This window comes from Aphelocoma coerulescens, chromosome 5 (genome assembly GCF_041296385.1).
Source record: "Aphelocoma coerulescens isolate FSJ_1873_10779 chromosome 5, UR_Acoe_1.0, whole genome shotgun sequence".
NCBI lineage: Eukaryota > Metazoa > Chordata > Aves > Passeriformes > Corvidae > Aphelocoma > Aphelocoma coerulescens.
Window position 1 is genome coordinate 57,039,896 of NC_091019.1, and position 15,787 is coordinate 57,055,682.

At 37.6% G+C, this 15,787-nt stretch overlaps 1 protein-coding gene across 7 annotated transcripts in view; it reads left to right on the top strand.

The window, feature by feature from the left end:
* WDR20 (WD repeat domain 20) overlaps positions 1-15,787 on the top strand; it is a 47,208-nt gene that overhangs the window by 25,516 nt on the left and 5,905 nt on the right. For 2 of the 7 annotated variants that reach the window (XM_069018287.1, XM_069018292.1), the window contains exons 2-3: positions 2,256-2,438; positions 6,679-7,956. In XM_069018287.1, the coding sequence (XP_068874388.1) occupies positions 2,256-2,438; positions 6,679-7,956 (1,461 nt within the window). Of the gene's footprint in view, positions 1-2,255; positions 2,439-6,678; positions 7,957-9,689; positions 9,757-12,842; positions 12,974-15,787 lie in introns of those variants that run through there. The other 5 variants (XM_069018289.1, XM_069018286.1, XM_069018288.1 and 2 more) reach the window with 5 other exon arrangements.

Sequence of the window (15,787 nt, forward strand, 5' to 3'; positions counted from 1 at the left end):
TAAAAGGCATGGCATCCCTATCAGTAGAAGCCTGGTTAATTCTGGGTTGAATTAGTTATTTATACTTCATTAAGTTCTGACAGCTTTTCACTGCCATGAGGTTCCCAGAGAACAGCTAGAATAAGCACAGTGGAGTCTGTGCTTAGATGTAATTTATCAGAATTTCATGTCTTGCTGGGTCTGTTACCACACAATTTCATGAGACAGGGAACTTCATTCACACCAAAGTTGTTGGGCAACAAAAACAAAAGTTAGTGATGTAAAACCTCACCCAGACAGAAGAGCAAGGTAATAGTTTGAACATAGCCACCTATTGACTCTGCTGCTTAAAGGGACAGTGAAGATCCAGAAGAAGGTGGTAATGCCTGTGTCCTCTGCTGGCTGGGAGAGTCTGTGGTTCTCTCATCATTCAGTATGATTCAGGCCAAGTTTACTTTAGAAGGGATCTTCATTCTTAGGCATTGAGTCCTGCTGCAACTTTTGTCCAGAGGACAGAACCTTGAGTCTTACAGGTTTGCTCTAATTCCCTATTTACGTGCAGTATGGAGGATGTGTCTATGTGTTCGTGTAGCTTGCTCTTCCAGATAGAAATGCTACCCCAATTCTGAGAGTTCTCTCTTGACATCGCTTGTTTTGTAGTGATACAGGACAATGGAATGTTACACAGTCTAAGACCTAACAGCAAGGCCTTTAGGATTTGATCTTTCAGCTTCGAATCCCAGATTTGCATCAGACTGGGAATGCTTTGTGGCGGGCATGCCCATTATCCTGCCATCTCCCAGTAGAATAGTATTCTATTTAATTTCTCCTTGAAGAGGTATTGGTAATACTCTTTTCTAGCTTATAATGGATCTCTGGACTCTGGGGAGTAACTTTTTAGTCTGCTGACTTAAGAAATTGTAATACATCATTTCATTTTGGAGTTTTTAATCAGGAGGCCATACACCTGATTAAACTGGTTTATAATACATGCTGCAAAACATAAGTGCAACTTTAATATTGTTGTGTATATATGCTTATTATGCATATCCTGTAGTTAAATTTGCCTTGGAAATGGCTCACCTGTGTAGCTAGCTAGGATTTTTCCCTACTGACAGGTCTAGTTTCTCTTGGAGTAACTCCATGAATACCAAAGATCTGCTGCTCTTCAGACCTTGTCCTCTAAGGTTTAATACTCTGGAGCAATTCTATTTTATGTGAAGCTTGTTTACTTTCTCTTTTATTGCTGGTCTGATTTCCTCTGACTAAATATACTGAAAAAGTATATATCAAATTAGAATTCGAGCCCCAAATCACAGCTACATCTGAGGCCTGTAATACTGTTGAGTATCTGCAGCTTTCTAATTACAGACTCTGAACCTAGTAAATAGGGAGGTTAAAAAACAAGGTTGAACCTGATGTATGATCTTGCATATTAAATGTGTGGAGTTTAATCTCTGGATGATGAAAGATTTAGTTGTCTGTTCAGAAGTGATATGGGGATAAACATGGGTGACACAACTGAGAGGGCATTTTAAATTGCTTTTCTGTTCCTTTTGATTCTTCTGACACTTAGTGCTAGATCTTAATTTGTTTATATTGAAATTCCTCAGTTTTGTTAGCACTTATTTTGTCTGAGTTATATTTGAATTCTGTTTTCAGAAGCAAATTACTTTGTAGCTCAGTGGTGTAAAATGTATTTTATAATCAAAGTATCAGCATCTTGAGTCACTATTCCTAGAAAATGCTCTCCTAGGAGCTGGTTGATCATTTTTTGTGATTATGGAGAACAATATCATTTGTTTGCCTGTTGTTAAAAGATAGACTTACAGTTCAAGAATTGTGTGATTGATAATATGGTATTTTTAATGCAAAATTGGTTGTACTCAATACTGAGAAAGTGCTACTAGAAAAGTAGGAGATACCTTGTCTCTGTGACGGTTCTTGTGGCAGGAGAAGCCTTGTGGTATCTTGAGGGCTCACAGGAACCTTCGTGCTACTGAGTGGTTGTCATTGGTTTGTCACATGCTGTAGGTGCAAAGGCAAGGGCAGGTGTAGTTTGTAGCAAATGTGGAAAACACAAATATTGCGTAATACAAAGAGAGAAACATTTTGATAAGATCTTGGATGTCTTTCATAAATGCAGAGCTGCTTTTTAAAAGTAGGGTTTTGTGATGGCATAAATTGTTGTGTAGTATAAACATTATTTTCAAATAGATGTGGTTATGTGCACATATTGTGATAAACTGTCTGAATTCTGTTTGCTCTCTTTGCAGGCTGCGGACTTGAGTAAACCAATAGACAAAAGGATATACAAAGGAACACAGCCTACATGCCATGACTTCAATCACTTAACAGCCACAGCAGAAAGTGTGTCTCTTCTAGTGGGCTTCTCTGCAGGCCAGGTCCAACTTATAGACCCTATTAAAAAAGAAACTAGCAAATTATTTAATGAGGAAGTAAGTAGAAATCTTATTATTGTTGCATGCAATGTATCTGGGATATTGAAGTTCCTAGATTTTCAAAGTTCAGTAGATGTGGCTCCATTTGCCTGTGTAGCTTATTGTTCAGTCACTGCCTTTGTTTTTCAGCTGTTCTATTGGCTTGGAATGCTTACACAAAAATGGTATTCATCTTGAAAAGATAAAGGCATCTTGTGGGGTTTAAGAGTAAAAATTAGAATTTTCTAGTTTGGGTAATACTGTAACTAGAGTTGATGGCCATTTGCTGATGGAAGTAAGGTCTACAAATCTAAATGTTGCTGTGTGTACTCCGAATTCAGTTGTTTCTGAGGCTTCTGGTTGCCAGTGAAGAAGACTTTTAAGCCCCTATTTAACAATATATTATAGTTAAAAATACAAATTTTTATGGTCAGGACATTACAGCAGAGACTGCCTATATCAAGTATTCCTAAAGGCTTGCTTGGATAAGAGTAGGATATAAAGCTGAGTGCACAGAAGAAGCTGAGGGCTTATGAGGTCTTGGCCATGTGATGTTTGGAAGGAAATTCACCCTCTGCTTTTTCTGCTGCAATGCAATAAGGAAAGATAGAAGGAGTACTATGGGGGGCACTAATGCCAAGTTACAGGACCACTGGCTCTCAATATCTGGTAGCATTGACATTTTTAGAAGAGTAAGTGTCCAGATGCTAATAAGGAAAGAAATCTGGTAAGTGGGACAACTTATGACAGCATTTTCTGCAGGGGATAAGCTATGGGAATTTGGGTGGTCATGGGGAGGTGATTTTCTTTTGGGGGTTGTTCTTTTGCTCCTATTTTGTTTTAATCCAGCTCTGTAGAGATGTTTGCAGGTCCCTTGGTTGGTTTTTGTTTGTTTTTCTTTTCTTTTTTAAAATTTCAAATCTGGATTAGAACCTTACAAATGAAGTTAAAACTTGCTCAGCATTCAAAGTATACCTTTCCCGCCTCAGAGAGATGTGTTGCCTTGCTCCTTCCTTGTGCAAAGAAGATTGAAGTATTGTTCTCACTGGGGATGTTTTATAATTAGATCTAATTCCTCCTCAGCTTTCTAAAAGTAGCTACATGTAGAACAGAAGAGGAGCCTTTTTCTTCCTACCTGGCCTTGTCCTGACTGCTCTCTCTCTGCTTGTTGAGTGGGAAACAGTGCTGGAGAATCTTTCAATGAATCTTTTGTCTGTTGGTAGTTGAAATGTTAATTTTAGCATTGTCCTACCACCCCCCAACCCCTCCTCCCCAAAATAGTCTTATTTATTCTTGTATGATAATATTGTAAGTATTAGGAAGAGTAGCAGAAATGCTCTAAACAGCTGGTTTCATATCACAGAGTAGTTCCCACTCCTGTAGCTGAACTATAGTTCCTTTGAGAAAAACCAGTTCATTTGCTTCAAGATGAAGGTGCCTGTTGGGTTTTGAATATATTGAGTTTAGATGGTGTTTAAGAATAACCATAGGCATAAGGTGGTCTGAATGAGTTTTTACATTGTTCTACAGATCTAGCACTCATGCCAGAGGTAGTAGAATTCACCACCTGTCCTGTGAGTAATTTGGTGCTTCAGTTAGCCCAGAGCTCTGCTTTGACTATCAGCAGTGGTAGAGCAATCAGAGTAGCAATGAGAATATATGAGATACATGAAATAAATCAACCTGTTATGATAGGTTATGTTGAACATAAAATGCAATAGCCCTAGCATAGTCTTAACTTGTTACTCATTTTTGTTAATTCTATTGATGTAGAAGATGATAGGGACTTTAAAGGCTGAGGTGAGTGATACATACTGTGCAGCGGCTGCCTACATAAATCCATCTGTATCCACAGTGGTACTCCTTCCAGCTGTGTCAAAATTAAACTAGTGATATTTTCTTACTCCCCAAACCAGCCAAGTATACCTCACAGATCCAGTTGTTTCCAGGCGGTAGTTGGTTATTATCAAACAAGCCAGTGCTTTTTTAGCTTATTTTTTAATCCTTTCTAAAATTTAAACTGAAGCCTTAAGCTGCAATTTTTTTCCTAATAAACTTGTCCTGTATCTTTGTTGCCAAAGCTGTGTCAGACCTTAATGCAAATTCTTTGATTGCCTCAGATTTTTCAGTCCTTTGTGGCCTGCGCCTGTAACTTTGTCCCTTCAAGTTCTTCAAAACATGACCAAGATAACCTTGGCTCGTGTTTCTGACCGGTGACTGAAGCTTCTTCACTTACTAGTCTTCCATCAAACTGAACATAAGCTCTTTATCCCACCTCTCTCACAGATTTGGTGATACTGCATTCAGTCCATTCTTGTAATGCATTTGCTGCTCCTACTGACTGCAGGGTCTGGATTTGTTATGCTGCAGAACTTTGTGAGCCCAGTTGAAAGCTTTTAAAACTCCTGAAAGTCATAACTTCAGAGTTTTAATCTTGAAAAGGGGATGCATTGTAGTCACTTGTACTTGTCAGGTTAAAGTCTCTCTGCATCTTGTCTCCTTGAGCTGATCTGTTCTCATTGCAAATGGTAACCTCTTTTTCACAGCGTCCTTGAAGTAAAGATCAGGTTTGCAGGGTTTCTTTGCAGTATTTAGGATCACGTAGCCCAGCATGGTTATGGACATAAAGTGCCATTTCTGGTATAAAAGTTGAGCAGGTGCTCTTATGAGTAGAGGTTGTATGGCAGATTGAGGTGCTTTAATAGAAGAGAACAAGAAACTTTGCTTTAGTTGCCATGTTGGTGATGAAAGACTGTTGTATACAGGAAACCAGTGGGCTGGTGTTCCCTGTCCGTGTTCTCCTGGTGTGTGCCAGGTAACTTTCTCTCTAATGTTTATGATACCATCGTTATTGAGATGTGCATGAAATATATCAGTGAATACATGACAAACTAGTTAATATATCACAACAGAATCATAGACTATATTATTTTAAAGCTACCCCATTTGAGGGAACTTTGCCATATTTAGTTACACCTCTCAGCTCTCAAATACAGCATGGCTGTTTTAACCAATGAGAAATTACAGGAGAGAGACTTTCTGGTTTTACTCTGAGGTTAACAGCAGCAGAAGTGTAATTTAAAATGGCCAGGTGCTGCTTTCCAGTGACAGTTCCAGAACAGGTAACAGTTGATGTATTATCCCTTAGTTTGAGGTTTTTGTGTGTGATAAACAGCACAGCAAGGTTTTGGGGGGATTCTTTTTTCTTTGATTTTAGGGCTTTTGTAACTTGTTCTGGTATTCCTTAGGCTCTATATTTGCACTCTTGCCTTTTGTGTAGCTCAGCTCTTCTTTCTGCTTATAATCAATATGCCAAATACAAATCTTGAATGTGCTTGTAAAGAATTACTTGTCTGTTAAGTTGCAGTTTAGTGGTGCCATGGCCAACATGGTAAGTTGTGGAAGTCCACCACAACTACAGTAGTCAAAAGAGTCAAACTTTACCTCTCAGTTCTTAGACCATTGAAGACAATATGACCAGGAATGTTTGTTCAATGTGTGTCCATTCTTTTACAATGATGAACTCTACTAAAATGTTTTGCTCTAAAGGAAAGTGCTTAATCAAATGGTAACAAAGTATTGACAGGCCCTTGGCTATTGAAAGAAAAATAATTGGAGGTTGGGGATTCCAAGGTGAAAAGTACCACATACTGTACATACACATACACATAAGTGCCTTGTGAATTCACCCAGGCACGTGCATTTGCCTACTGACTTTTGAGCCCCATGATAACAGGGTCACTGTGTATGCAGCCTTTGCTCCCTGAATCAGTAAAAGCTGGTGGAGCTTTTTTCAGAGATTGGATTTTATTTGTGATTTCAGATAAAATCAGAGCCTGAATTTACTGTTGTTGATTTGTAACCTGTTTGCTGTATAATACAGATGAGTTAACTGCCTTTTTTCCCTTCAGCTCATTCAGTGTTTTCTTGTTTACTTCTCATGCTCGTAAACCTGCACAGGGAAAGTAAACCGAAGAGCACTGCTTTTAGATTTGTAACAGATTGGCTTGATTGAAGTATGGTCTTTGTGGAATGTGACTGGACCAAAATAATAACCTTTGACAGCACTTTGTCTGAAAATAATTTCCTCTTTACTGCCTGATAAATTTTTGCAAATATAGTAACATAGTTCCTGTCTAAAAAGTTAACTTTATTTAAGTATATTGTTCCTCATCCCCCTGCAAGCTCAGATTTACAGTTAATCATGAAAACTTTAATTTTCAGAGTTTCTGATGTGTATCTTCTTTGTTTTTCACAGAGACTAATAGACAAGTCCCGAGTAACCTGTGTAAAATGGGTACCAGGTTCGGAAAGCCTTTTCCTAGTAGCTCATTCCAGTGGCAATATGTACTTGTATAACGTGGAGCACACTTGTGGTACCACAGCCCCGCACTACCAGCTACTTAAACAAGGAGAGAGTTTCGCAGTGCACACTTGCAAGAGTAAATCCACAAGAAACCCTCTGCTTAAATGGACAGTAGGTGAGGGTGCCCTGAATGAATTTGCCTTTTCCCCTGATGGGAAGTTCTTGGCGTGTGTGAGCCAGGATGGTTTTCTTCGTGTGTTTAACTTTGATTCAGTGGAATTGCATGGTACAATGAAAAGCTACTTTGGAGGACTGCTGTGTGTGTGTTGGAGTCCTGATGGGAAATACATAGTGACAGGTGGAGAGGATGACTTGGTGACAGTTTGGTCTTTCATGGACTGTCGAGTTATAGCAAGAGGCCACGGACATAAATCGTGGGTCAGTGTCGTGGCGTTTGATCCATATACCACTAGTGTAGAAGAGAGTGACCCAATGGAATTTAGCGGAAGTGATGAGGATTTCCAAGACCTTCATTTTGGCAGAGATCGAGCAAATAGCACGCAATCTAGACTATCCAAAAGGAACTCTACAGACAGTCGTCCAGTAAGTGTAACGTATAGATTTGGTTCAGTAGGCCAGGACACACAGCTCTGTTTGTGGGATCTTACAGAAGATATCCTCTTCCCCCACCAACCTCTCTCAAGAGCGAGGACACATACAAATGTCATGAATGCCACAAGTCCACCTTCAGGAAGTGGTGGAACTAACCCAGGAAGTAATGGAAACAGTATCACAACACCTGGAAACTCTGTACCCCCTCCTCTTCCACGGTCTAACAGCCTTCCACACTCTGCAGTCTCAAATGCTGGCAGTAAAAGCAGTGTCATGGATGGTGCCATTGCTTCTGGTGTTAGTAAATTTGCAACCTTATCGCTACACGATCGGAAGGAAAGACACCATGAAAAAGACCACAAGAGAAACCATAGCATGGGACATATATCTAGCAAGAGCAGTGACAAACTGAACCTAGTTACTAAAACCAAAACGGACCCAGCTAAAACTTTGGGAACACCTCTCTGTCCCCGAATGGAAGATGTTCCCTTGTTAGAGCCTCTTATCTGTAAAAAGATAGCACATGAAAGACTGACTGTGTTAATTTTTCTTGAAGACTGTATAGTCACTGCTTGTCAGGAGGGATTTATTTGCACATGGGCAAGGCCTGGTAAAGTGGTAAGTTTTAATCCTTAATGCTGCATCAAAGAACTAGAACTCTGAATAGATAGTTTTCTTGAAATATAATGAATGTTGAATATAAAATTTCTTTATGCTTAATGTAAAAAAAATATCCTCAGAGCCATACTTTTGGATACTGCATGCCATATTTCTGAATGATTTGAAGTGTCTTGGATACAATTATTAAATATAGTTGCCTTCCAGCAGAAGAAATAAATACTGTGCATCTAAACTATTGATCAGTGTTCTTATACTTAAGCATAACCACAATATGGTGAAAGCTATATATGTAAAAATTGAAGTAAAACCTGTCAAACACTAAAATAATTATAAGCCTTCTAATGTTTTCTACAAAATAAGCACTCCCAATGAGAGTAGCTTATGAAAAGCTGCTGCTTCTAAGTCTAATGAGAAACTTGAGCCTCTGAAAAAATTAAAACCAAAGTGGTTTATTCCTCCATACTTTTCTGTGGTGGCCTGCCATTAATGTGAAACCACTTATTAAAACATCAGCCATTTTATGCACAGATTTGTGAGCCCTGTACTGACTGTAGTTTATGCTCTTGAATTGTGAATCAGTATTATCAAGGAACTCTAATTTTAGCCAGATTTTGATTTATGTATTTAAGTTGGGGAAAATCCTGCAAGCTTTCTCTCAGTAGTTTCAGTGTTCTGTTCCTGTCAGGTTTGTTAGGCAGCTCAACCACTACAAGCTCATGCTTTTGATGGCATTTGTTCCATCAGCTGAACCTACATTAGTCTATTACTAGTTTTCACTCTTGTTGTTGATGCACTTGAACACCTATAAAATTTTATTTTTCTTCTGTCCAGTGTATAGATAGCTAAATTTTGACTGAAGCTAAATGTGGTGATTCTTACATTAAAAAGTACTTCGTGCTACAATAGCTCTGCCTGCCAGCAACACTTCAAAGGAATACAACTATGAAAACATTTCCAGAGTAGATCTGGAAAAAGGACCATTATTTCTGTGAAAATTTCTGAAAGGGGATGTAGATTATCACCTGAAGTAAAAGAAATGATCTGGTAATACCCGAATATTGCCATGTTGAGCAACTTAAATGAAAATCTGTTGTTTGTTAGGTTTTAACCATTTGGTTCATGAATCTGACTTTTGGAGTAGAGGTACTGTATATATTTAGATACCACATCTTCATTGCTATAAACTTGCAAGTAAAACTCAGTAATTTTTCTTAAAACTGTTTGTGTAATATAGACTTTTTTGAGATCTTACTAAATTTGTCACAACATAGGTATGCATAAAAATCTGTGTCTGCTCTGCATCTTAATGCATATTTAAAGGTTGAATCTAAAACCTAAAAGTGAAAACCCCTTTATGGGAGAAGGGAGGAGGGTATTACCTAAAAGTATTTTTTTGCTTGAGAACTACAAACCCAGCATTAATTTAAGGAAAAAAACAAAGCACTTCCTCAAAATACTAAATTTTAAAATGTTTGCTCAAAATGAAAGTCTTAAAGCAGTTATACTTTTGTGACTCAGTGTACTTCACATCTTGTTAATTACAGCAGTGCCTCAGATTGCTATTGTGAGCTACATTATCTTTTTTGTTCTAAAACTCCTTTGCATACTATTAAACACTACACTGTCACATTTATTTTCAGTGGCTGAGGTGGGTTTTGTTAGACTGAGTATAACTTAAATAGTTTTGTGTATTGACTTTGATTTGGAATATGACATTTCAAATATTTCAGAGATAAAGTATGCAGTACCAAAAATCAGGATTTATGTATTGGCCAATATGGAAAACTTTAACTACAGGTAAGTAATTTTCATGCTGAAGTTATCATTTTCAGAATTAATATATTGCACACTGATGTAAATGCCATATTCTTTAGGATGTATTTACTTAGAAATTTTCAGATTAATTTGTTTTTCTGATTTCACTTGCATTTCTAGTGAGCTCACTCTGCTGGTAAAAACTAAATTTTGGTGGCATGTTTACAGGGCTTTGATAGGAAAATACTTGTGCCAGAAGGACGTTATGAGCATCCTTTTTGTTTATAGGAAAGCACTTAATTTTATTTAATGAGAATTGTCAAAGTATAAAACACTCATGGTGATGTCTTTCTTACTGGGTTATATACCATCATTTCTGTTTCACCAGCTGTTTTATCCTAGGATGTCCCATTACTGTGGGCTTTAAAGTTTCTATTTCTAGTCTTCCTTTGACATATGGCTCCCCAAGTGATCTTAAAGCTCCATCACTTTTTTGTCTGCCAACTCTATAGAGTGAAAGCCTCTGAATCTTACTGCTAATTCCATCATTGCCTCAAAAGGCCTTCATTAAATTAATGCCACTGCCTAAAGAAAGAATTGGATGGAAAAGCGAAGGAGGCTTGCAGTGTCTAATGTAATTTCCACTGAGCCCATGCTACCTTTCCCCCTCATTTCCAACAGCCATCAAAACACGCTGGATAATTGGACAGTGTATGACAAGTTCTGATTATTTTTCTGGTTGGGCTTGTGCTGCCCTGAGTGGAAAATAAATCCAGAAGTGTCTCTTCAGCCATGATCCCTATGATAGTCGATAGTGTGTATAGTGCTGACAGTGTCCTGAGAGTTTGTTCTTAAATTTTCCAAATTACTGCTTCAGTGCATACAAACTCATACCTTGAGCTTCCTCACGGGATCTATTGTTCTTGCACTGCACTTCCAGAACTGCCCTGCCAACTCCCAGTCAGTGAGGTGAAGTGAATGGCAAAATTCAATTAGAAACAAGTTGGACGAGGCTCAGGGTTCATTAGTTTCAATTTTTTTTTTTTTTTCTTAGCCTTTTTCTCTGAAAGAAGCTTCAGGGTGGTAAGAAAAATAGGTTGCCTTAACAAGAGTATGAACTTTTCTTCTCAACGTGGTGACAATTAGCTGTCATCTCTCACCCCTGTCTTTCCCAGGCCCTGATGGGAAACCTAAATGGGATTACAGAACTGTTGGATTAATCAGGAAAAGAATTTGGAATGAACAAAAGTAAACTTTATTGCGCTGTCTTTATAGCTACGTCAAACTGAATTAGAGGATCTGCAGAAGCAATTAAAAACCCCAAGAAAACCAACCCACAAAACCACCAAAAATCCAAAGTGGTACTTGGATATGCAAAATAAGTTTTCTCTGAACTCAGTGGTCAGAGTAACTACTTACGTGATTTCTATGTTGGATTTTAGAACTGACTATTCACTGTCTGTACAGCAACTCCATTTCATGTGAATGGAAGTTGCCGATGAGTTCCCTGTGTAAGAAAGCTCAAGGTAAGATTGGCCAGAAGTACCCCCAGGTGAAATGGCAGTGTATAACCTAGCAAGAGAAACATCCTACCACTTTGTAAAACAAATGCACATGGAATTTATTTATTTGACTTATTGTACAGGAAAACTTAGACTTAAATTATAACATCCTTGAATTTTCTAGTTAACTACAATTGTAGTACAGTATCATGTTTTAGTATGACTTCTGTTTTAGTGAAAGTACTTAAACATTCATGTACTATATTTGAGTGAGACGAGCAGCTATACATACTAATTCTTCCTCAGTGGAAAGGAGCATTTCATCATTACAATTGAAGTTCAATTGCTGGTATTTAAGTACTATCAAATAGATTTCTTTCAACGTGATACGGTATCTGTATAAACTTCAGGGATGATTATAGTTAAACTGAAACACAGCTATACGACTTCAGGTTACCATGCTAAAATTTGAAGCTTTCTGTAATGTGTGCAGTAGCAAAGTTGCACATGGCATACCCGCATTATCAGGGTGAATTAAACCTAGAGTACACTGGTGTGATATTTATAGCAAGGTATGTGTGTGTGCGTGTGTGAGGAGGTGTGACAAGTGGCTCCAGTAAAGCCAGGAGAGATCATAACCCTGTAAAGGCTTTATGATGAGGATGTCTGGATTAGGAAATAACATGACTTTTACTAAACACTTTCTAGAAAACCCATGTTCTGAATTATCACCTCTTAAAATTTGAGTATGTACTTGGAATGACTGTATATGTCTGCCCCTTTAACAACATAAAACTACTAAATTAATATTTTAAATGCTGGCCTGCTTATGTTACAATAATAAAATTTGTGTCAGTTAATTTACTGTCAATTTACATGTAAAGATTAAACTATTTTTTCTGCATTTTATGATTCTGTATACTGGAGTTTGTTAAAGATTGACATGTTAGGTGATACTGTACAAAATTGTATTGACTACCTTTAGTGAAAATCAAAAGTAAAATTCATATGTATTTCCTTTTTACACTTCCATCTAACTTCTTGACAACTTGAATAAATTTCATAGAGCCTTTCTAACATGAACTATTGTTAATTTAACTGTTGCAATAATTAAGCTTTAAGAAGTATTGTTGGTATATTTATAATTTTAAGAAGATCATGTTTGTTTCATACTGCTTATTTTTAGCTGTTCTATTGTCACTGTTACAGCTGAAGAACTTTACTAAATACTTGACATTACAAAATAACTTGCTGGGGTTGTCCTCTGTATACTGATGTTAAATAAAAATGTGTGATTGAACTGTAAATGTAGATAACTTTCAATAGTCCTTTCCACATTTGAGTTTTAACTTATCTTGCAGTGCTTAGGTGGTTTTATGCTCTCGCGCTGTGCCGAACAAATGGCCACAACAAAACTGTTAACTTGTCATGCTTTAAAGTAAGAAGCTGATCACATCTGTAACCTGCTCTGAGAAAATGTTTCAATTCATCTCAAGACAATGCAGATGTTTTGATGTTTAAATCTTGCTGATAAGGACATGTCTCATGGTAGCTATTTTTTTTAGGACTACAGTAACATTAAACAGAATACTTACCAAACCACTTTTCAAACTTGTTTAAACTCAGATTCAGCAGAACACAGACATGGCTGTATCTAGATTATCTCTGCACACCTGTCCGGTAGGAGCTGGGGCAGAGTGTCGTCATTCCTTCTAGGACTCTACAGGAGCTCTTTCCTCTGTGGACTCTGGTGCAGGGTATGTTCTTTATTCCAGCTTTAGATCTTGATGTTTACCTAATGATTGCTGAATTTACAGCCCCAAGGATATGGCTCATACAGATGATACAAGCATTTTCTGTCTAGAAAAAACTAGTCTAGAATAAAACTCACCTGAACTAAAATTAAACTAGTCTAAAACTTAGGCTGCAAAATTTCTTGGAGCAAATTTAGGTGAAGACTTAAGATGCTGCCCTTCCATTTAAGGGGTTAGGGATTGTCTCACCCTTGCAGAAGTGATTCTTTGTTAACCAAAGAAAGAGCCAAACAAGTGCCATTTACTAAAGTGTTTCAGAGGCATTTTTGAGGAATTTTAAGTGTAAAAGTAGTTACTTTGGCTCCAGTATGAGTGGGAGGACTCATGTTTGTCTCTTATGCAAAAATACTCTGTAGACTAAAGCTGAGGGAATCATCTTATGTAAACTTGAGAACTTTGTGGTGCTTCAAAGGTATTGATTGACCATTGTGATGATCTATACATAGAACATAGATGTATATTTAAGGACAGGGGCTAGCAGAGGAACAAAATAAAATCTGCTTGAAAGCTTCTGGAACATCCAGTTATATCAAATGATGCAAGAACTGGCTGGTCCAACCAGTTTCTCAACAGTCAGTGTGAGCCTGAAACAAAGCCCAACTTCCACAGGTTTTGTGGTCAGAGAAGGTATTTGGCAAAAGATGTCTTGAAACATGAAGGTGTCATTTTACTTGTCCTTAATAGTATTGCACAAACTTCTCAAGGAAATAACTTGTATGATCATGTTCTTTTCTGGGCTTTGAAGCTGGATTTTAGGTAGGTGCTGATCAACCTTATCAAATTCATTTGGCTCCTTTCTTCTGCTGAGACCACAGTAACTTTACAGCTAACACACATGGGGTTGCCTTAAGTCCTGTGCTTTTCCCTGAGGTTTTTCCTGGTTTATCTCAATTTCATTATTTTTTAAACTGAAAATTTTACTCCTTACTCTTGTAGTTCGAGGTAAGTAGAGAAACAACTGTTTCTAAGCATGTGAGCCCTTACTACTTGAATGAAGCTTAAGGTCCTATTATTCAAGCCAAGTCAGGTTTCTGCTGGCAAAGCCTTTTTTGCATTTTCAAGCACACGAGTAGTTGCATCTTAATTTTTTTCTTCCTGCTGGACCTGCCCATCTTCCATTTACCTAATGCCACTGGACAGATTTTAGTTACTCTGATGGTTTTCTACTGGCCTTGAATTTGGATTTTTGGTGACAGTGACCTCTGTTAGGAGAAAAACTCCTTTATGTACACAGAGGTGAAGTTGCAAGTGAAACCCTGAAGCTGCTACAGTCTTTTCTAAGGTCTGGTGTCAAATGGTTTATGCCTTTATACATTTGTGTAATGTTAGCAGAACAGAGAAAAAAAAAAAGGCAAATGGAATAAAAATTTAAAAGCCCATTTAGCAAACACACAAACTGTGTAAAGATAGGTATCAGCTTTGCTGTGTCCCCCTAAATCCCATACAAAATACTGCTCTGTAGCATGTTATGTGAATGTACAGCATGTGCTTTCCTGAGCATTTTCAGTTAATTAATTTTATTACTCCATTAGAGATTAATACCTGATTTAGTGACTATATGCAGTTCAGAAACTTTTGCTATTAAATGCTTATTCATTTGGATAAGAAACTTGGATATTTTTTTCAACCAGTTCAGCTGATTTAAGTACAGAATTTTAAACAAATGTGAGAAATCTCTCTGTGGTTTTGGGGTATTATTGCTCAAACACCATAATGGACCATGGGCTCTTTTCTCAAGCAAAGGTGTCAGTCCAGATTACTTTGTAACCCTATTTACTCCAGGAATATCACAGTTGTGGACAAGAATAAACTACTCCTGGAATATTTTTCAAATAATAATAATTTCCCATTATTTTATATACTGGCAATTGTAGAAATGGTTTAACAAGCCAGTGCCATTCTTGTATGGGCATTTGTTAATTCAGCCATATTTTAATTGGTTTAATTGCATTAGTGAAGTGTACTATGAGACTTTTTTTTTCCATGGGATTGTTTGTTATGTTGGACCCTTTCCTTTGTTTTTTCTACTTTTCAATTTCAAACCAGAAAGCAGAAAGATGAGCAGTTTGACATCCAGCATGTTCTGAGTGCCAGCAGAGCTGTTTCCCTGAAGGAGACATGCACTTCCTGTGTTCTTCTTGTGTGTCCAAACTTGCCCTTTATTACCTAGATTAGTGAAACTATGTCGATTGCAGCTTTGGCTCCAATTAAACCTCTCCTAATTTAAATTAAGAAAATATTAACTCAGTAGTTACTGTTGACTTTTTTTCTTGCTTAGTATTGTAGTATCTTCCTGATTTTTTTTTTTTTTAATACAGCAATTACATACTGATCATTCATAGAATTAGTTTCTGTTTTGAAACCTTATGTTTCATGTCTTTGGAAAAAAGCCCCAGACTTTTGTCTGGATTGTATGTGGAATTTTTAAAAACATACCCACCCCTCTCCTCACAATCTCATAAATGGGGAGGAGGGTTTGTGTTCATGCTGCTGCAGGGAACAGACCACAGCAATGAGTGCCACGAAGCCCGGGTGCAAATGGCCTTCCTGACTGTATTTGTTATGGCTTTTCATTCTTACTCATGCCAGCCTATTTTTAGCAGATGTGCAAAGTCCTGTGTGTTTCAGGAAGTCAGAGAATGCATGGATAAACAAGATAGCCCTAGCAACTAGTGCTGAAGCAGCCTGTGTTCAATATTCACAGCACTAACTGATTTAAGAAAAATGATCCCATCTGAAAGCTGCATCTCTCAGCTG